Here is a 21,958-nt window from a genome sequence, read left to right as displayed (position 1 = left end):
GTCCAGTGGTAAAGAATCCGCCTTCCAATGCAGGGGATGCGTGTTCGATCCCTGGTCGGGGAACTAACATCCCACATGCCATGGGGCAACTAAGCCCACGTGCCACAACTACTGAGCTCGGGTGCCTCAATGAGAGAGCCCGAGTGCAGAGGCCGCAAACTACAGAACCCACGTGCCCTGGAGCCTGCGTACTACAACTTGAGAGAGAAAACCCACACACCACAACTAGAGAGAAGCCCGTGCGCCGCAGTGAAAGATCCCACGTGCCGCAACTAAGACCCGATGAAGCCAAAAAAAAAATAATAATGATAATAAAAAGAGGACTTCCCTGGTGGCGCAGTGGTTAAGAATCCACCTGCCAATGCAGGGGACACGGGTTCGAGCCCTGGTCCGTGAAGATCCCACATGCCGTGGAGCAACTAAGCCCTTGTGCCACAACTACTGAGCCTGTGCTCTAAAGCCTGAGAGCCACAACTACTGAGGCCCACGTGCCACAACTACTAAAGCCCATGCGCCTAGAGCCCGTGCTCTGTAACAAGAGAAGCCACCTCAATGAGAAGCCTGCGCACTGCAACAAAGAGTAGCCCCCGCTCACTGCAACTAGAGAAAGCCCGCGCACAGCAACGAAGACCCAACGCAGCCATAAAAAAATAAATAAATAAATAATAAAAAGAAAAAATAATAATAAAAAGGAAAAAAAAAAAAGAAACAGCAGTAAACAAAAATAAATTCCCTGCTCTTGAGCGTTTTTATTTCAGCAGACAAAAGACTATAAACAAACAGAATGAATACATGATATGTTAAGTGGTAATAAATGCTATAAAAAAATAAAGGTAGGTATGGGAGATGGCATTATTCTAGGAGAAGTGGTCAGGGAATATCAGACACAAACTAAAATTTTCCCCTGGATTCCATAATACATTTTATTTTTACCTTTGATTTTTTTAAATGCATGATTCAAATATGTAAGGTAAAAACTTTAAAATTAACATAGTTATTATAAATAAATACACAGAATATATTAATGAATTGCATTATATTACGTTAAGTGGAACAGAATTCAAGGGAAAAGATCTGAATATATAAAGTACCTTTGGCCAGATTTTAAATTAACTGACGTCATTGCTTTTATTTATCAGCAGGTGGTGCTATTGCTTATGTAAGAGAGAACTTTTTTCATTTTCTCTGTTCTTGAATATCAGTTAGTCATAATAAAAAGTCTTCCCTCCATTCATTCTCCCATTCAGTTAAAATAATTGCAATGATTCATCATCTGCAGTAACTGGTCATACTGCTATATGTAACTTTTCATTGTCAATTATGTATGTCAGCACGTAATTTAAGACAGCCTGCAATTTGCCAATTCCTGGTATATTAGAGAGAATATTGATATTAAAAATCGTTAGTGTACCTTAAAGAAAAATAAGAAACTTTGCGTCTATTTTCTTTTCCTCCTAAACTTAATTTGTGAATGCACAATTTTATGAATTGAATTAATCCAACTTGGCTAAAGATATGCTTTTGAGGATCCTTTTACTCTAGTATATTTATGTAGAAGTAGTAAAGAGAAGAGTGAAGTTGACATTTAGGAAGTACTTTTAAAAGCTGTTATAATCAAGTCATGTTTTTTTTAGTTTAAATAGCTCTATTTCCCTGTTGGGAATTTGACAGAATACAGAGAAAAAAAATGGTATCCTAAGCAGTTTGACAGAATACAGGGGAAAAAAATGGTATCCTCCCTCAAAGAGATGTAATATCCTTTAATACGTCAACAATTTGAAGACGAATTCTCAATTGTTCTCTGCATTGTGCTGTCCAGTATGATTGCTTATTTTATTTTATTTTATTTTATTTTAATGTAGGAATAGTATTGATATGTTTGTAGAGCCCTGGAGTCAAGACTCCAGTGGTGAATTTACAAAGTTAAAGGTTTCTTCTGGGCCTTCAGGTTCTTCATCTATAAAATAGATGATCTGGGCTAAGTGATCGCCTCTCTCCTTTCAACTCCACAGTTCTATGAAGCCTTTTCCATGGGCACTGGACATATTGCTTGCTTCCTTTCCTGAGTAGTATTAGTGTGGTGCGTCTTTGTTTTTTAAAATAAGGTTTGTAGAGGAGGAAGTAGCACTCTACATGATGTGCCAGAAGTGGGAAAAACTGAGGTAGTGCTAGAGAAGTGTGGCTGATCCTAGAACTTCAGACTTATCCTACATTTTATTATAGTTGGGTGTAAGTAACAGAAACCGTTAAGCAAAAAAGAGCAATTTGCTCTAAAATTACAGGGTTATCTTCTAGAAACCAGAGCAAGGATGTAGCTAGGCCTCAGGAATCAGAAACTGGAATGCTAAGAAAACACACAATGTGGTTCCTTTGTGCCTTTTCCTTCTGCTTTTCTCTCTGCATATCCCTCCTCTTTTTCCTTTCCCAGCAAACTGACCCCTCCCCAACCCTCCCCAGTTTACCTGCTGGAAAGTGACAAATGTCAACAGTTCTCAAGTATACATCTCTACTCAGGAGAGTAGCCAGACTGAGATAAGAATCTTAGTCCTAGTTTTAAATACCCTCAGGGAAGGGGTCACTGGCCCAACCTTGGTTAAGAACTCATGCCTGGTCAATCAGGTTGGGGTATGTTGTATAAACATGGTCATCAGGACTCTAATGCAGTAACCATAGGGATTGCTGGAGAGGGCCAGGTCCTAGAAAATGGAGGAGGTTGCCATTCGTGTTTCAAAGCCTCCTTAGCCATATTTGCCAAAAATTTTCAGTTTAATTCTCTGAAAGTTTTTCTTTCTACATGAATAAATTTCTGTCTTTATAATGAAAATTAGAATTGTATTTTCAGATTTGCTATAAAACCAACTTTGCTAGAAACCATAAAGCCATAAAATATAAACATAAAGTAAGGGAACTGGGCTGCCTTTACAGTAATAAGACCCTGTTGTCCAGAATTGAGAAGCTTAGCAAGCAACACAACATCAGAGTTCTATTACAGAATTTACTTTTAATCTTTTTAAAATCAACACTTAAGGGCTTCCTTGGTGGTGCAGTGGTTAAGAATCGCCTGACAATGCAGGGGACATGGGTTCTAGCCCTGGTCCGGGAAGATCCCACATGCTGCAGAGCAACTAAGCCCACGTGCCACAACTACTGAGCCTGTGCTCTAGAGCCTGCGAGCCACAACTACAGAGCCCTCATGCCACAAGTACTGAAGCCCGCGCGCCTAGAGCCCGTGCTCTGCAACAAGAGAAGCCACTGCAATGAGAAGCCCGCGCACCACAATGAAGAGTAGCCCCCGCTCGCCGCAACTAGAGAAAGCCCGCGTGCAGCAACGAAGACCCAGTGCAGCCCAAAATAAAATAAATAAAATAAATAAATTTGTTTAAAAATAAACCACTTAACATATAGATGTTCCATAAATCTTGCATTTTTTAAAAAATAAATTTATTTAATTTATTTTTTTGGCTGTGCTGGGTCTTCGTTGCTGCACGCGGGCTTTCTCTAGTTGTGGTGCACAGGCTTCTCATTGTGGTGGCTTCTCTTGTTGCAGAGCACAGGCTCTAGGCACTCAGGCTTCAGTAGTTGTGGCACATGGGCTCAGTAGTTGTGGCGCACGGGCTTAGTTGTTCCACGGCATGTGGGGTCTTCCCGGACCAGGGCTCGAACCCATGTCCTCTGCATTGACAGGCAGATTCTTAACCACTGTGCCACCAGGGAATTCCAAATGTTGCGTTTTAACGCATCATTGTACAGACAAAATATATTGTTTTGGTTTTTAATGACTTATATTAACTCAACTGATGTAACTCAATTAATGACTTCCATTGTAGCATTTTGACTAGTTTTACTAGAATTGATCCATTTAGTCACTTTGGTTGATGTTTTTGAGATGGCTAGTTTACAATTTGTAAATCTTTGGCTTTTAATTTGCTCCTTGGATTTTTTTAAATTTTAAAAGTCATGTTTGGTTGAAGTCATGGTTAAGCTCTGGGAAGGAAGGCTTGCTTAAAGACGCAGGCACATTCATTCATCCATTCAACAAATATTCGTGTGTGTTAAGTTCTGTGTGATACTCTGACTATTCAAGGAATAACATCCATACCTGTACTCTAGGAGTAGCTCACCTCTTTTGAGAGTACTGATATGTAAACAGATAATGTAATAACATAGTTATTTAATGGCAAAGGTTATAATTGTGGGAGAATGAATAAAGAATAGAATAATGGTAAATTTTCAGATATGTCTGTACTTATTTTGGATGAGGCTAAATTGGTTAAAGTAAACTTCCTCTCTGATGGAGTAACTTAAAAAACATTAAAAAACCTTTTTTTAAATGAACAACAAACCATGTGTTGTTGTTGTTTTTCACCAAGAAGCACAAATATGAATTTGCTTTTTTCTGATTTTGGTACCTAAAAATCTAAATGTAATTCTCTATTTCTAGAAGCACAGAACTTTACTTCTGTTTGACAAATGTTCTCTAGATGTGCATATGCTAAAATCACACAAAATACATGGGCCTTTCCAGCTCTGACTCCTCATACGCAGTATGTCATTGTTCCTCTGCCCTCCATTTGGGGGAGAAGCCGTAGTTTCCTCTTCTAAAATATCTCTCGTATTTTCTTTTATTTATAAATACCTCATAAATCAAACTTCAATAGTCACACATTCTGATTAGTCATTGCCAGAGATACCAATCATGTAAAAAAAAATCCTTTATTTTGATCTAAGAAAAGATGTTGTTTCCTTTTATTTCATTGTCTTTAGTGAAATTATCTTCCCCTTACTTACTCTTCCTTCTTTTAAAGAATTCTACAGATTTTTTTCAGATTTTTTAATTAGTCCATATCTAATTATTTACAGTATTATTTGTTAGGGGCTATAGATTTGACAATTTAAAATTGTTCCTTAAGAACTTTTCCCCCCAGTATTCCAAGATTATCCATATTTTCTCTGAGGAAGGCTCTGTCTCATAGTCTAATTTTTCATACTATTAGGAAATATTCCTGAAAAATGATAGCTTTCTTTTTCTTAATATAATCTCAATGCTTTTTGTACAATTCACATGATGGAATATTAAATGCCTATTTTGCTTGATTCTATAAACTAATTTTGTTCTTTTTTCTTTCTAAAAGCAACTTGTTCAAAAATTTTAAAATATTTTATATATATGTGTGTGTTTATATACATATACACACATACACATACATATATATCCTTGATCATTCAGTCCCGCATGAATAATACCAAGATTCTACTACCACTTGGTGACAACATGGTCAAATTAATGTGACTAAGCCTTTTGAAAGTCAAAACCACAAACCCCAAACTACTTTTTTTTAAAATTAATTAATTAATTAATTAATGGTTGTGTTGGGTCTTCGTTTCTGTGCGAGGGCTTTCTCTAGTTGCAGCAAGTGGGGGCCACTCTCCATCGCGGTGCGCGGGCCTCTCACTATCGCGGCCTCTCTTGTTGCAGAGCACAGGCTCCAGACGCGCAGGCTCAGCAATTGTGGCGCACAGGCTTAGTTGCTCGGCGGCATGTGGGATCTTCCCAGACCAGGGCTCGAACCCGTGTCCCCTGCATTGGCAGGCAGAGTCTCAACCACTGCGCCACCACGGAAGCCCCAAACTACTTTTTAAAAGTGGTAAAAATATTGTTTCATGTGTTTATGCTCATATGTGAATCTTTAGTAAAAAAATGAACATGCTTTTAAAGTACCCAAATTGATTGCTATAATTTTGTGGTAGGCCAAATAATGGGCCCCCAAAGATACCCATGCCCTAATCCCCAGAACCTGTGAATGTTACCTTAAATGGCAAAAGGGACTTTGCACATATAGTTAAGGGTGTGGACCTTTAGATGGTAACACCATCCTGGATTACTCAGGATGGCCCAAACTAATCATATGAGTACTTAAAAGCAGAGAATCTTTCCCAGCTGGGTTAGAAGATGAAGGACGAGGAGACATTCAAAGTTAGAGCAACTCCACCTCTGTTGCTGGCTTTAAAGGAGGGGGAAGGGGACCCACAGCCAAGGAATGCAGGTGGCCTCTAGAACCTACAAATGGCCAGCATGGAAATGGGGACCTCAGTCCTACAAGTGTAAGAAACTGAATTCTGCTAACATCCTGAATAATCAAGGAAATGGATCCTCCCCCAAAGCCTCTGAAAAGAAATGCAGCCTTGCCAACACCTTTATTTTAGCTTAGTGAAACCCATGTTGGATTTATGACCTATAGAACTGTAAGATAATAAAGTTGTGTTGTTTTAAGCCTCTAAGTTTGTGGTAATTTGTTACAGCAGTAATAGAAAAACATCTATGTAACTGAGGTATGGAGCCAATCTTAGCAATGAGTTACATGGGTGGAATGTTTGGGGAAGGCTTTCACCACCTCTTTACTGGTGTCAAATTTTCTCCTATTAGCTTTATTGCTTTGCTTTAAGAACTTGTTATTTCTTAAAATATAATAGTATCATGGGTGTAACACATTGAACTTGTTGTTATCAGGTTCTTTTCTAGGTAATTTGGCTAGCTGAGAGCAGATTTTGGATGAGAGTGTGAAAAGAGAGGCATAGATACTATTACCCAGGGAGATTTTTTTTTTTTTAAAGAGCTTCTTTTTATTTATTTATTTATTTATTTATTTATTTATTGGCTGTGTTGGGTCTTCGTTTCTGTGTGAGGGCTCTCTCTAGTTGCAGCAAGCGGGGGCCACTCTTCACTGCGGTGCCCGGGCCTCTCACTATCGCGGCCTCTCTTGTTGCAGAGCACAGGCTCCAGACGCGCAGGCTCAGTAGTTGTGGCTCACGGGCCTAGTTGCTCCGTGGCATGTGGGATCTTCCCAGACCGGGGCTCGAACCCGTGTCCCCTGCATTGGCAGGCAGATTCTCAACCGCTGCGCCACCAGGGAAGCCCGGGAGATGGGTTTTTATGGGGAGAATTTTTGGCTAGCCATAGAATACCATCAAGGTCCTGGATATTTGGGGAGGTGCCAGTGATATTTGCCCATAGCCAAAGCTAAACTGGCCAGCCTGACAACTTTTCAAGACTGCCTTTGGACAAAAATACAGGCATACCTCAGAGATATTGCTGGAGATATTTCAGGTTTGGTTCTAGACCATCACAATAAGGCAAATATCACAATAAAGGGAGTCACATGAATTTTTTGGTTTCCTGGTGCCTATAAAAGTTATGTTTACACTATACTATAGTCTGTTATGTGTGCAATAGCATTATGTTTTAAAAAAACAACGTGCATACCTTAATTAAAAAATACTCTGTTGGTAAAGGAATGCTAACCATCATCTGAGCTTTCAGTGGTCATAATCTTTTGCTGGTGGAGGGTCTTGCCTGGATGTTGATGCTGCTGCCTCATGAGGGTGGTGGCTGCTGAAGGGTGGGGAGGCTGTGGACATTTCTTAAAATGAGGATCGATCGACTCTTCCTTTCACAGACAGTTTCTCTGTAGCACGCAATGCTGTTTGACGGCATTTTACCCACAGCAGAACTTCTTTCAAAATTGGCGTTAATCCTCTTAAACCCTGCCACTGCCTTATTAACTAAGTTCATATTATATTCTAAATCCTTTGATGTCATTTCTATAATCTTAACAACATCTTCCCTAGGAGTAGATTCCATCTCAAGAACCACTTTCTTTGCTCATCCAGAAGAAGCAACTCTTCATCCGTTAAACTTTTATTATGAGATTGTAGTAATTTGGTCACATCTTCAGTCTCCAGTTATAAAATGGTAACGTCAAAAATCACTGATCATAGATCACCGTAACAAATACAATAATAATGAAAAATTTTGAAATATTGCTAGAATTACCAAAATGTGACGCAGAGACATGAGGTGACCAAATGCTATTGGAAAAATGTTGCTTGATAGGCTTGCTCGACACAGGGTTGCCATAAACCTTCAATTTGTAAAAAATGCAATATCTACAATGTACAAGAAAGTAAAGTGCAATAAAACAAAGTATGCCTGTATATTGCGAAGTCTCTCAAAAGCATGACAGCAGCTGACTGTGTATTCTTGTTCAGTGACATAGTGCTTCTTCACAGACAGCTCAAAATAACATTGGTTGAGTAATATTCCATTGTTCAACCAGTATTATTTTGAGCTGCCTGTGAAGAGGCACTATGGAATATTACTCAGCCATAAAAAGAAACGAAACTGAGCTATTTGTAGTGAGGTGGATGGACCTAGAGACTGTCATACAGAGTGAAGTAAGTCAGAAAGAGAAAACCAAATACCATATGCTAACGCATATGTATGGAATCTTAAAAAAAAAAAAAAAAGGTTCTGAAGAACCTAGGGGCAGGACAGGAATAAAGACACAGACATAGAGAATGAACTTGAGGACACAGGGAGGGGGAAGGGTAAGCTGGGACGAAGTGAGAGAGTGGCATGGACATATATACACTACCAAACGTAAAATAGATAGCTAGTGGGAAGCAGCCGCACAGCACAGGGAGATCAGCTCCGTGCTTTGTGACCACCTAGAGGGGTGGGATAGGGAGGGTGGGAGGGAGATACGAGAGGGAGGAGATATGGGGATAGATGTATATGTATAGCTGATTCACTTCGTTATAAAACAGAAACTAACACACCTTGTAAAGCAATTATACTCCAAAAAAGATGTTAAAAAAAAAATTGGTGTTTTACTTGGATACCGTCTTGTGAATACAGATCACATTTGTGTTCCATAAACTTTTATAATAATTACTTTTTCTGTTGTTTTTCTTGTGTTTTTACTCATTCATATTGTTATTTTTTTATAAATTATTTTCACTTATCCAAGTCAAAAGTAATTTATGTATACTTTTTCATATTCTGTATTCTAAGAAAACCGTGTTAGCTACAACTTATTGCTTGGAATTATGAAAAAAAATAGAACACCTTACCAGTATTGTGAAGGCACAAATAGTAATTAGTATTAATTAGTTTAATTAAATACACAAGACAGCTTATATATTGAAGACATTTTTGGCAAAAAACAGTATAACAAGAATAATGATAACAAAAAATAGAAAAAATAATACCCATAACCATAACATACAAAAAAATCAAATATTTTCATTTTCTGTGTACCTTACAAGTCATTGAGCAGACATTTTACATGATTATGATTACTATAAATAAATATTTTTATATATATCCTTTTATTTTTTAGTATTGATGTTTACTTATTTTAGATCAATATTATGTCTCAAAATATGAAAACAAAGTATAATTTCAATAAAATAGGTTGGGGGAATGATAATGGCAGAGGCAGCATTTTTTAAAAATTGAGATAAAACATATACAGTATCTTATGTGTACAGCTCAGTATTATTTATATATACAAGTACCCAAGAAACCATCGCCCATATTGATATAGAACATTATCAACAACCCAGAAATTTCCTTTGTGCCTCCCCCCGTCAGTTACCCCTCCACAGTAATTACTATTCTGACTTCTGTCCTCACAGATCAGTTTTGCTTGTTTTGACCTTCATATAAATGAAATCATATGGTATTTATACTTTTGTCTGACTTTTTCCATTCAACCATATGTCTGTGAGATTTATCCATGTTGTTGGGTATAGTGGCATAGTTTCTCAATCCTCTCAGATCTCCTCATAAAACAGAGAAAGGAAAAGACTATAACCAAAACCTACAGATAGCAACTACAGCAAAAGTGGGTGGTACTCTATCCCTACAAAACCCTAAATACAAGCGATTTTCCCAGAAGTACCATTGACAGGTATACAGGGTATCAGCATCTGTGTATGAGGAAGCAGAGCAAAGGTAGCCAGGTTTCTAAGACCACAAGAAAAGAAGAACTCCCAAATCACCAACAAATACCTGAAAGTGAGACACACCAATCTGAGAACAGCAGCTGAAACTGGAAAGAAATTTCTGTAGAATCCAATTCTGAGTAAGTGCAAGGGGATCATGACAGGATCTGACAGTGCTGGAAATGTCTAGGTCGAATGTACTCTTCAAACTAACACATCAAGCTTCCTTTTGGGACAAAGCACTGTACTGCAGAAATTGCTGAGATTAAAATCCAGTTTGATTAGAACAGACACAATTGAGCAAAGATGAGAATAGATCCAAATAAAATTGGAGAAGAAGCAGAGAATGCTAGTCTCAAAAAATGGAGGCTTTTTTTTTTTTTTTAATCACTGTGAGAAAACAACAGAAGAGAGAGCTCTAGAGCTATCCTTCTGGAACATCCCTTCCTCCCAAAAGTACAGCAAAACCCATTTCACTTAAAAATGAGCAGATCAGGATCACAGTCAAATCACATAATGTTGCCAAAGACAACAAAACTGTGCCATAAACAGACAAGCACTGCAACCAGTTAATTCAAAAGAAGTTGAAGGATGTTTTAAAACCATGACAAAAGCCATGAAATAACCATATAAATCAGAATTAGAAAAAATAGGAAATGAGGTGACGGGAGAATGGGAGACTTTTAAGGAGAGGTGACAGAACTCAGGAGGGAATTATTTAAAAAAGGAAAAATTATTACAGAAATGAAGACCAAACTAGAAGGAATATAAGAGCAAATGAACACAGTGGATGATGCCTTAAAATAAATAGAATGTGAAATGGAAGCAAGGAAATGGCAAAAGACATACAAAGTTTGATAGAAAGTGATAGATACAGAAGATTGGCAGAGAAAATCTGAAGTACATATAATAGGAATCTCTAAAGGAGAAGTCCAAGGCATTGAACAGAAAAATACTAAAAGCCACTATTCAAGAAAGATTTTCTCAGACCTAAGGGATCTGAAATTGATATTGAAAAGGCATACCAGGGCTTCCCTGGTGGCGCAGTGGTTGAGAGTCTGCCTGCCAATGCAGGGGACACGGGTTCGAGCCCTGGTCTGGGAAGATCCCACATGCCACGGAGCAACTAGGCCCGTGAGCCACAATTACTGAGCCTGCGCGTCTGGAGCCTGTGCTCCGCAACAAGAGAGGCCACGATAGTGAGAGGCCCGCGCACCGCGATGAAGAGTGGCCCCCGCTTGCCGCAGCTAGAGAAAGCCCTGGCACAGAAACGAAGACCCAACACAGCCATAAATAAATAAATAAATAAATAATAATTTTAAAAGGTGCTAATAATTTAAAAAAAAAAAAAAAGAAAAGAAAAGGCATACCAGATACCTAGGAGAATTGACCCAGATGGCCAACACCCAGATATACACTAATAAAACTGTAGGAGTTTAAAGAAGAAGAAATAAGTCCTGTGGGCATCCAAGGAAAAGAACAAGTCACTCATAAAGGGAGGAAAATCAGAATGCCATCAGATTTTAATAGCGTCACTGTACAATGCTTAACATAGGATACTACAGCTATTCTGACTTTTAAGTATAAAGGTCATAAGCATACTGGTATAAACATGCAAGAACTCAAGGAATGTTATTGCCATGAGTCTTTCAAGGAGTCTACTGGAGAATTTTAGCTTCAGCTATAGCAATCTGGAAGTCACATGTATGGATATACAGAGTACGTAAAAACATATTGATCATACTATCAATAACTATAAAAGAATATGTATATCCATATACTACAATAGATAATGTCTTCATATTGGACATATTTGTATCACTACTCCTACCCCTTTCTTAGATAAATGCTAGTGCGTGCACACACACACAAAGACACACACGCAGCTGTGCACATACATACTTATAATGAAGGAAGATATAAGGATAAAACATAAAATTAAAAAATAATTATAAATATTGAGAAGGAGAGAATAGGAGAGAGAAAAGGGATAGAAGTTGGACTTCTTTGATTATACCTTGTTTTATATACTTTTTGGGTAAATTTAATTTTGATACCCGTAAATATTTTACATAATTATAAAACAAAATTAAATTTTTAGAAAGCAAATCCTAAAACCAAAGTAAATGAAAAAAATGAGCCTAATTGTGTATTCAGTCATTTGTATACCTACCCGGAGAGGAGCTAGTCCAAATGACTTTAAATAATTTGATTGTCTGTTCCTTGTACTTACAGTGGAGACTCAACAGAAAATTATCCTAAGACTTTGGAAAACATTTTGGCAGTTCCTCAAAATGTTAAACATAGAGTTACCATAGACACAGCAATTCCACTCCTAGGTATGTATACAAGAGAATTGAAAACATGTCCACACAGTAACCTGTACACAGATGTTCATAGCAGCATTATTCATAATAGTAAAAAAAGTTGAAAAACTCAAATGCCCATCAAATGATGAATGGAGAAACAAAATATGGTATATCCATACAATACTATATTACTTGACAGTAAAAAGGAATGACATACTGATGCATGCTACAACATGGATGAACCTTGAAAGCATTATGCTAAGTGAAAGAAGCCAGACACAAAAGGCCACATAGTGTATTATTTCATTTACATGAAATGGCCAGAATAGAAAATGAAAGTAGATTAGTGGTTACCAGGAGCTTGGGGATGAGGGTGGGGGGAATGGGAGTGTCTGCTAATGGGCATGTGTTTCTTTTTGTGGTGATAAACATGTTCTGAAATTAGTAGTGGTGATGGTTGCACAACTCTGACTACACTAAGAAAACTACTGAATTCTATACTTTAAAAGGGTGAATTTTATAACGTGAAATATATCTCAATAAAGTTGTCATTTTTTAAAAAAGGGAAATAAGCTTAAGGGCAAAAGAATGAAAAAAAAATTTTTAACTCTTTTGTAACTATTTGCTTGTGGTGTTGATGTTGTTATTCTGAGTATTTATATTGATGTTCTTAAGAGCTGGGATTTTTGGCTAAGTGAAAGCAGATACTGAGGTAAGATTGGAGAGGGTAAATAAAAATCCTACAGTTCCTGGATTTGATTTGGAAGTATCAGTTTGAGTTATTGAAAAAATTTCATAGTTCTGTCTATTAAAAAGGCCTAGAAAAGGCTTTAATGATCAACTAACTCAGTTGAGCGCCCTTAGCACTTGGGGGGTTTTTTTCAGTACTATTTTCCGTATTTCCATAAAGTGAACCATGACTCACTGAAGCAAAGACTGATGCCAGGTGTGGGTCAGGAAATATAAAAATGAGACTGGAACATTTTGTCATTGTACAAAGCAGGGGAAGTGATCAAAAACTACAGGGTTCTGTCAAAAAGATTAAAGAACCAACTGAAAGGGGATTCCACTGGCTAAAATTGGGCCAATTGGAGCACTGTATTTATAAAAACACATCAAATATGTTAAAATTAATGAGTTCTTGACACTAAACAGTAACATTTCTTGGTTACATTTGGAAGTTACAAGGGAACCAACTGGTATAATGAATCTTTATTTACCCATTACCCAACAATTATCAAGTAATGGCTAATTCTTATCTCATCTATACCACCACCTACTTCTCCATGGCTCAGATCATTTAGAGCAAACCCCTGACATTACATCTTTTCATCACTAAATATTTCAGTATATATCACTAACACAAAGAATTTTTTTTAACCTAACCTGAATACCATTATTAAACCTAAAAACAGTTAACAGTACTTTCTTAATATTATCAATTATCTACTGATAATATTAAGTCACTATTCAAATTTATATTTTTGAAAACTAATAATTAAGGGGAAATAATCAAGAATTTATTCTGCCTTTGATATATGAACTGTATCCCAGGGTTACCAAGTAGTTGAGGAGATGTTTCTTTTTGTAGCACTATTACAGTTAGTAAATGAAGAAAGAAGGATTGGAATATTACCATTTTGCAGCTATAAGTGAATTAGTCCTCCTAGGCAATGATTATCATTTGCTAACAGCATAAGAAGACATTCGGACATTAAATGCTTCCTGCTGGAAGTACACAACATCACTTACGAAGTTTTCTTGCCAAAAAAATCTAACCTGAATCTGATCAAGACTCTAGATCTAACTATCAATTAACAAGAAATAAAGGGGACAGACTAACATGTTAACACCATGAGAATACAGATGGTAAAATCCAGACTATGGGAAACAACAGGACATGACCCAGTTTCTTCAACCACAGAAAATTTCAAGGGAAAAGAACATGTGTAAGGAGAACTTATAGATCAAAAGAAATGTAAGAGACTTCGCAGCCAATCAAAATGATTGTACCTTATTTGTATCTTAATTCCAACAAACTGAAGACAAAAAAGGACAATTGGAAAAATTTGAACAGTGACTAGATACTATGATAATATTAAGGAGTTACTGTTAATTGTTTTTAGGTTTAATAATGGTATTGAGGTTGGGTTAAAAAATCTTTGTGTTTTTAGTGATATATGCCGACGTATTTTGTGATGAAATGATATGATGTGAGGGACTGCTCAAAATGATCTGGGCCGTGGTGGTAGTACACATGAGATAAGAATTACCTATTAGTTGATAATTGTTGGAAACTGGGTAACGGGGCTTCATTATACCAGCCATTCTCAAAGTGTGGTTGCTGGACCAGAAGCTTGAGCACCACCTGGGAACTTGTTAGAATGCAAACACTTTGGCCCCCACCCTAGATCTACTAAATCAGAAACTGGAGCCCAGCAATTTATTTTAACAATCCCTCTAGGTAATTCTAATACACATTAAAGTTTGAGAACCACTGCTTTATGTTATTCTTCCTATTATACTTTATGTTTGAAATTCTAATAAAAAGTTTCAAAGAAAAAATTTAGCTTGATGAATGTAAGAAAAATTTATACATAACAAAGAGAAGCTGGATTAGAAGATAAAACAAAGGTCATGTAATTTTCTCAAGTGTTAGCAAATTAATTGGCTTGGTATTAACAGTGAGTCAGCAGCTAATGATAGTCTTAAAGCAAATCACAGATTTTGCTTTTCTCTTAGAACAGTGGTTCTACATTAAAATCACCTAGAGAACTTTTTTTAAAAATTAATTAATTTATTTATTTATTTTTGGCTGTGTTGGGTCTTCGTTGCTGCACGCGGGCTTTCTCTAGTTGCAGTAAGTGGGGGCTACTCTTCTTTGCCGTGCGCGGGCTTCTCATTGAGGTGGCTTTTCTTGTTGCAGAGCATGGACTCTAGGCACGTGGGCTCAGTAGTTGTGGCTAATGGGCTCTAGAGCGCAGGCTCAGTAGTTGTGGTGCATGGGCTTAGTTGCTCCGTGGCACGTGGGATCTTCCCAGACCACGGTTCAAACCTGTGTCCCCTGCATTGGCAGGTGGATTCTTAACCACTGCGCCACCAGGGAAGCCCCCAGAGAACTTTTAAGAACATATCCAGACCCCACCCCAAGAAATTCTGGATTTATTTGGTTGTATTCCTGGTTTTTGGTATTTTTTTTGAAAAAAGCTTCCCAGATGATTCTAATGTACAGAGTTGAGGACCAGTGTCCTAACTTTTCATGCTTAAGAATCTCCTGAAGAGCTCATTAAAAGTTTCCTGAACAACCTAAATGTCCATTGACAGATGAACAGATAAAGAAGATGTGGTGTATATATATATACAATGGAGTACTACTCAGCCATAAAAAAGAACTAAATAATGCCATTTGCAGCAACATGGATGCAACTAGAGATTATTATACTAATTGAAGTAAGTCAAAAAGAGAAAGACAAATACCATATGAAATCACTTATATGTGGAATCTAAAATGCTGTATGACACAAATGAACCTATCTACGAAACAGAAATAGACTCACAGACATGGAGAACAGACCTGTGGTTGCCAAGGTGGTGGGGGGGGGTTGGGGGAGGGATGGAGTGGGAGTTTGGGGTTAGCAGATGTAAGCTATTATATACAGAATGGATAAACAACAAGGTCCTACTGTATAGCACAGAGAACTATATTCAATATCCTATGATAAACCATAATGGAAAAGAATATTTAAAAAAGAATATTTATATGTATAACTGAATCACTTTCCTGTACAGTAGAAATTAACACAAGATTGTAAATCAACTATACTTCAATAAAAAAAGAAATTAAAAAAGAAAAACAGACTAACAGCAACAAGAAAATTTCCTGGTCCTCATCCCCTAGAGGGTCAGATTCAATAGGATGGTGCGGGGCCTATTAATTTGCATTTCTAACAAGATCACAGGTCATACAGATGGTGCTGGCCTGAGCACATTTTGAGTAACACTACCTTAAACAAAGTGATAGTTTGGTCAAAGAGATTAGCATAAGTGAGAGGGATAGTTAAAAATTCGTCTTCAGGGTTCTTGCTGCTAGCACCACTAAATTACATCCAGGGAGGCTGCTTCATTTCTTTCTAGTGGTTGGAAATGCAAATGTGAATCCAGTGTTCCATGGCTTATTTGGAGAAGAAAAGAGACTCAGAGCATTAAAAGTCTCTTTAAAAGCACAAATGATAAGCACAGGGAATGTAGCCAGTATTTTATAATAACTTTAAATGGAGTATAATCTAAAAAAATTTTGAATCTCTGTGTTGTACACCTGCAACTAATATAATGTCATAAATCAACTATACCTCAATTTTTAAAAAAAAGGACAAATGATAAATCTTTTTGATTTACCAATAAAAATTATTAACTTTACTGATTGGACAAAATATAACCCTGTCCCCTCAAATTTAATAACTATTCAAGACTCCTTCTCTGATGATTTGCTTGTGCTTGTATTTTTTTTTTTTTTATTACTAGAGTAATTGCAAAGAGGAAGAAATCAGTTAATTTTTTAGAGAGTAAGAATTTAATATAACTTGGGTATCATGGTTCATGTGGACTCTGAAAGAAGTCAGAGGAATGTAGGGTGATGATAATATCTAAAATTTCTTTTCATTTTCTCTTCTTAGGATCAGGCATCATGAGTTCTTAGATAAATATTTGTATGTTTAATTTTAGTAAGATTTTTCTGGGTGATTCGGTTCTTTGGGTATTTTTTTTTTAATTAATTAATTTATTTATTTATCTATTTTTGGCTGTGTTGGGTCTTCGTTTCTGTGCGAGGGCTTTCTCCAGTTGCGGCAAGCAGGGGCCACTCTTTATCGCGGTGCGCGGGCCTCTCACTATCGCGGCCTCTCTTGTTGCGGAGCACAGGCTCCAGACGCACAGGCTCAGCAATTGTGGCTCACGGGCCTAGTCGCTCCGCAGCATGTGGGATCTTCCCAGACCAGGGCTCGAACCCGTGTCCCCTGCATTGGCAGGCAGATTCTCAACCACTGCGCCACCAGGGAAGCCCCTTTGGGTATTTTTAAATCATGCTTTAAAGTAAATAGTTTAAAAATATGAATTTTATGTATATATATTTATGCTGCTGATGAAGCAAAGCTTACAGTTTGTTCACTGCCTTCTTCATAGTAACGTTATCATAGAGCCTTTTACTTAAGCAATAGTTAGAGATTTGAAGGGGGATGGGAAGGAGTTGAAAAAAAGTGTCAGTGGGTAGTAAGAGTCATACAGCCTTTTTATTGTATATGTGAACTTTTATTGGGAATTTTGTTTTATAGTAGTGTGGATTAGTGAATTTTTTCTATATTTTTTCTATTTTCTCCAAATTTTTTGTCAGTGAGCCCATAGCTGATAATGAATATTAAAACAAACAAACAAAAAACCAATGTAGAACAAAAATAAATACCCACCCAAGGGCAACAACAACAAAAAATCAAGACTTAATTTGACTATAGTCTGTAAGGTTAAAAGAATGGAAAGAGAATATAAATAAATTTAGTCAAATAAATCATCCTTCTAGTAAATATGTGTGTTTCAAGTGAAAGAATGAAAGAAAATGCATATAATACCATCTTTGAAAAAGTTTTTTTTTTCTTACTGTCTTATTCACACACACACACACACACACACACACACACACACACACAAGAATCTCCTTTTTTCAGTTGATGCTTATTGATATTGCTAGATCGCTTTCTCAAACAGATAGATTCTAGAAGAGGTTATACTTAACTGCACTGTGAGAAAAAGAAAAAAGGAAAAAATCTGTTTACCTGTACTTTCATGGTTTAAGATATTTGTTTTAGAGGTGTTTTAGTTACATTGTGCGTTTAGTTTCAATTTTTAGTGACACTATTGAAATACTGTAACAAATTTTTAGATGTGTGGACTATAGAGATCCTTACGAATTAATAGTAAGATGTCTGTTTTGTTCCTACGTAATCTTTGTATTTACCCGTTTAGTTTTAACTGCTTAAAATTAAATGATGTAGGGGCTTCCCTGGTGGCGCAGTGGTTGAGAATCTGCCTGCCAGTGCGGGGTACACGGGTTCGAGCCCTGGTCTGGGAAGATCCCACATGCCGCGGAGCGGCTGGGCCCGTGAGCCACAATTACTGAGCCTGCGCGTCTGGAGCCTGTGCTCCGCAACGAGAGAGGCCGCGATAGTGAGAGGCCCGTGCACCGCGGTGAGGAGTGGCCCCCGCTTGCCGCAACTGGAGAAGGCCCTCGCACAGAAGCGAGGACCCAGCACAGCCATAAATAAATAAAATAAATAAATTAAAAAAAAAAATTAAATGATGTAAATCAAAATGCTTTGGGTGTTTTGCAGTTCTTGAGAGATTTCATACTCTTTTATCATATTATGTATTTTACTGTATACTTGAAAAATCACATCTATATCTTCCGTTTCAGTAGGCTATCATTTTATTAAGAAAAATATTTCTAAATAATTCTAGAATAAAGACACATTCTTTTAAAAAAAATCAGCCTAGTATGTTAACATATGCTCAATTTGAAACTTATTTAAAATGTTTTTGAAATAAATTGATTCTATTCTTGTTCTTTCTTCCCCAGTGGTCATATGCTTTAGAAAAGCCCAACACTGGCAGCATATTTAATATCACATGGTCAATTGATGGCACCCAGATTGCTGGAGCCTGTGGAAATGGACATGTTGTTTTTGCACATGTGGTGGAGCAACGTTGGGAGTGGAAGGATTTTCAAGTAACGTTAACTAAAAGAAGGGCCATGCAGGTATGATTATGTTTCAGGCTGATTAAATCTTCTTCTTTTCACATTAGTTTACAATACAGAAAATGGAATTATCTTCATTAATTATATTTAAATCAGGTTTATAAAGATTCAGTCATACTAGAAATATTTTAACTATACCATTAGTGACTTTCCATGACATAAAATAAGAACCTTTCACTGACATAGAATATGAGTGCCCACAGGTACTGAAATTATGGTGTTGAGGCAGGGATGAAATTGAGGCCCCCTAAAGCCGAGTTTCTCTGCCAAGTTTATGGTTAACCTCTCTATGCAAAACATGATTCCCTTTCTTGTCCCTCACCTGTTCCCCTCAAGGTTGAGGAGTATCAGAGAAAAGAGGGGATTGAAACTGAGCAGGACCCTGTGGGGCCCTCCCTGGTACAAAAGCCCATATCTTTGAGTTGTTCTACAGAAACTAAGACCCCAACCCAGCTGGAGGATGGTGACTACATGCTTGACCACAAGCATGTAGACCCCAGACTGGTTGGAACCAGAGGTTGAGATTCCTGAAACATCACCCTGTTACCTCACCACAAACCAATCAGAAGAAAATCACATACCCTGCAGCCCTCACCCCAAATCTTATCTTTAAAAACTCTTCCCCCAAAACTGTCGGGGAGTTTGGGCCTTTTGAGCATGAGCTGCCCTTTCTCCTTGCTTAGCCCTTGCAATAAACCTTTCTGTGCTCCAAACTCCAATGTCTTGGTTTGTTTGGCTTCACTGTGCCTCCGGCACATGAACTTGGGTTTGACAACAGGGATAGTGAAACTTGAAGCATTGAGGGAATATGTGGATTCAGTTGAGGAAGAAGGAAAGAAGCTGTAACAAGTTAGATTTAACTGCTGGAGCTGACCTCAAGGCAGACGTAATAACCTGCTGATCACTGTCAGGGTTACATTATTTTATTATTTATAATTGTATGAGTTTATTTAACCTGATTAAAAAATATTTTTTTCCCCTTTTAAGAATTACCTAAGACAAGCTAAAATGGGAAAAAGTTAGTTGATGAAAGTTAGGAGGAGTGGCCAAAGACAATGTGTTGATGGCAAACTCTCTCCCAAAGGAAGGGGAACTCTATCTTCTTCCTTTCTTTCTCCTGTCCATAGCAGTTGCCTCTATCTTCAGTATTCCGAATTCAGATGATTATAATTACTATAAAAATTTGAGGGACTTTCCTGGCAGTCCAGTGGCTAAGACTTCGCCTTCCACTGTGGGGGGTGCGGGTTCCATCCCTGGTTGGGAGCGGGGAGCTAAGATCCCACATGCCTTGCAGCCAAAAAACCAAAACATAAAACAGAAGCAGTATTGTAACAAATTCAATAAAGACTCTAAAAATGATCCACATCAAAAAAAAAAAAATCTTTGAAAAAAATTTGGAAGCATGTATCTTGTGATTTCTTGGATGTGTCTGTTCAGGTATTCTTTAGACTAAGTATCCAGATTTTCGCAGACAATCTGGATAATGGTCACCAGATTGATAATAATTAGGTACCTTATACATTTTCTTTGTTCTACTTTTTAAAAATAAATTTTTGGTGGCAACTTGTAGCATGCAGGATCTTATTTCCCCGACCAGGGATCGAACCTGGGCCCCCTGCAGTGGAAGAGTACGGAGTCTTAACCACTGGCCCGCCAGGGAAGTCCCTCTACTTTCTTATTTAAAAATTTTAAAACTTATTATGGATAATTTAAACCACACAAAAATAGACAGAATAGTATAATGAATCTCTAGGTACTCATCTCCCAGCGCTAACAGCCATCAACCCATGATCAAGCCTGCCCCATCCATGTCCATATCTACTTTCCCCCTCCCCCAATTATTTTGAAGCAAATTCAGGTATCATTTCAGCTGTGAAGTTTTCAATATATACAGCTAAAAGATAAGGACTCTTTTTAACGTACCCACAATACCATTATCATACATTAAAAATGAGAGTAATTCCTTAATGTTATCAAATATCCAAGAAGTGTTCAAATTTTTGATTGTTTCCTCCATGTCATATTTTTTAAAGTTTGTTTGTTTGAATCAGAATCCAGAATGGTTTACATGTTGCAATTGGTTGACATATCTTTTAAGTCTCTTTTATTCTGTAGATTCCCCTTCCATCTCTGTCTTTCCCCCTGCGGTTTATTTGTTGAAACCAAATTGTTTGTCCAGCCCCACAGTGTGGACATTGCTAATTGTATCCCCATGGTGTGGTTTGACGTACTTCTCTGTCTTCTGTATTTCTTGTAAATGAGTGTTTGGATCTAGGTGATGGTGTAAATATATATTTTTGTTAGTCAGCCTGGGAACCAAAACATTATTTATAGTATTGTGTCTATGACAAAGAATGCATTGTGAGTTACAATCAACTGATTTGGGGACACACTTTTACTCATGTAGTGCTTGGTGGCTAGCTAATAAAGTATTGCCTTAATTTCAGAAATACCCCAAGATGAGAATATATTTAAAAAGAGAAGTTTTTTGTTTTTTTTTTAAAGCAAGGACCTAAATAGCTTCTGCGTATCCTTAAGATTTCAGCTCTATCATCCCTTCTTTTTTTTTTTTTTTTCACACACACACACTGTATTTTATTTTTACAAGAGATAAATAGACTGACACCAAGCATTGTAAATGGATGACCACAACAAAAACAACAATGATTGCAATTACCAAACACGAAACACACTCATGCTATGTCATAATATTGACATTCAGTCCAGTAATCCTCTACTATAACAGCTCCTTTACTTTGCAGTGAAAATTGATTTGTATATTCTTTGCCTCTGAGTCCTTGTGGGATTTTTTTTTTTAATTCAAACAGAAAGTCACAAAAATTATAATCATCCTCATCAGTTCACTCAGTCCCATGTAATTAATTTTTGTTTTCATCTTGATCTTTTGTTAGCACTTTTATGAATTCATCAGTTTTCCATTAGAGTTCTGAAAATGCTTATTCATTCATTTCAGCAGTACAGTCAGTTACCAGAAACCTGTACTTGTCAGAGTCTTTTCCATGAATTCCTTGAAGATGAAACCCTTTTATAGGAACATATT

At 37.2% G+C, this 21,958-nt stretch overlaps 1 protein-coding gene across 4 annotated transcripts in view; it reads left to right on the top strand.

Moving 5' to 3' along the window:
• Window positions 1–21,958, top strand: part of IFT80 (intraflagellar transport 80) — a 112,179-nt gene that overhangs the window by 50,271 nt on the left and 39,950 nt on the right. For all 4 annotated transcript variants that reach the window (XM_059921961.1, XM_059921959.1, XM_059921960.1 and 1 more), the window contains one exon: window positions 18,718–18,897. In XM_059921961.1, coding sequence (XP_059777944.1) covers window positions 18,718–18,897 — 180 coding nt within the window. The remainder of the gene's footprint in view (window positions 1–18,717; window positions 18,898–21,958) is intronic.

The sequence above is a fragment of the Balaenoptera ricei genome, chromosome 4 (assembly GCF_028023285.1).
Source record: "Balaenoptera ricei isolate mBalRic1 chromosome 4, mBalRic1.hap2, whole genome shotgun sequence".
In the NCBI taxonomy this organism is placed as follows: Eukaryota; Metazoa; Chordata; class Mammalia; order Artiodactyla; family Balaenopteridae; genus Balaenoptera; species Balaenoptera ricei.
The sequence above is the reverse complement of the archived record's forward strand: the minus strand, read 5'-3'. Positions and strand labels throughout refer to the sequence as shown.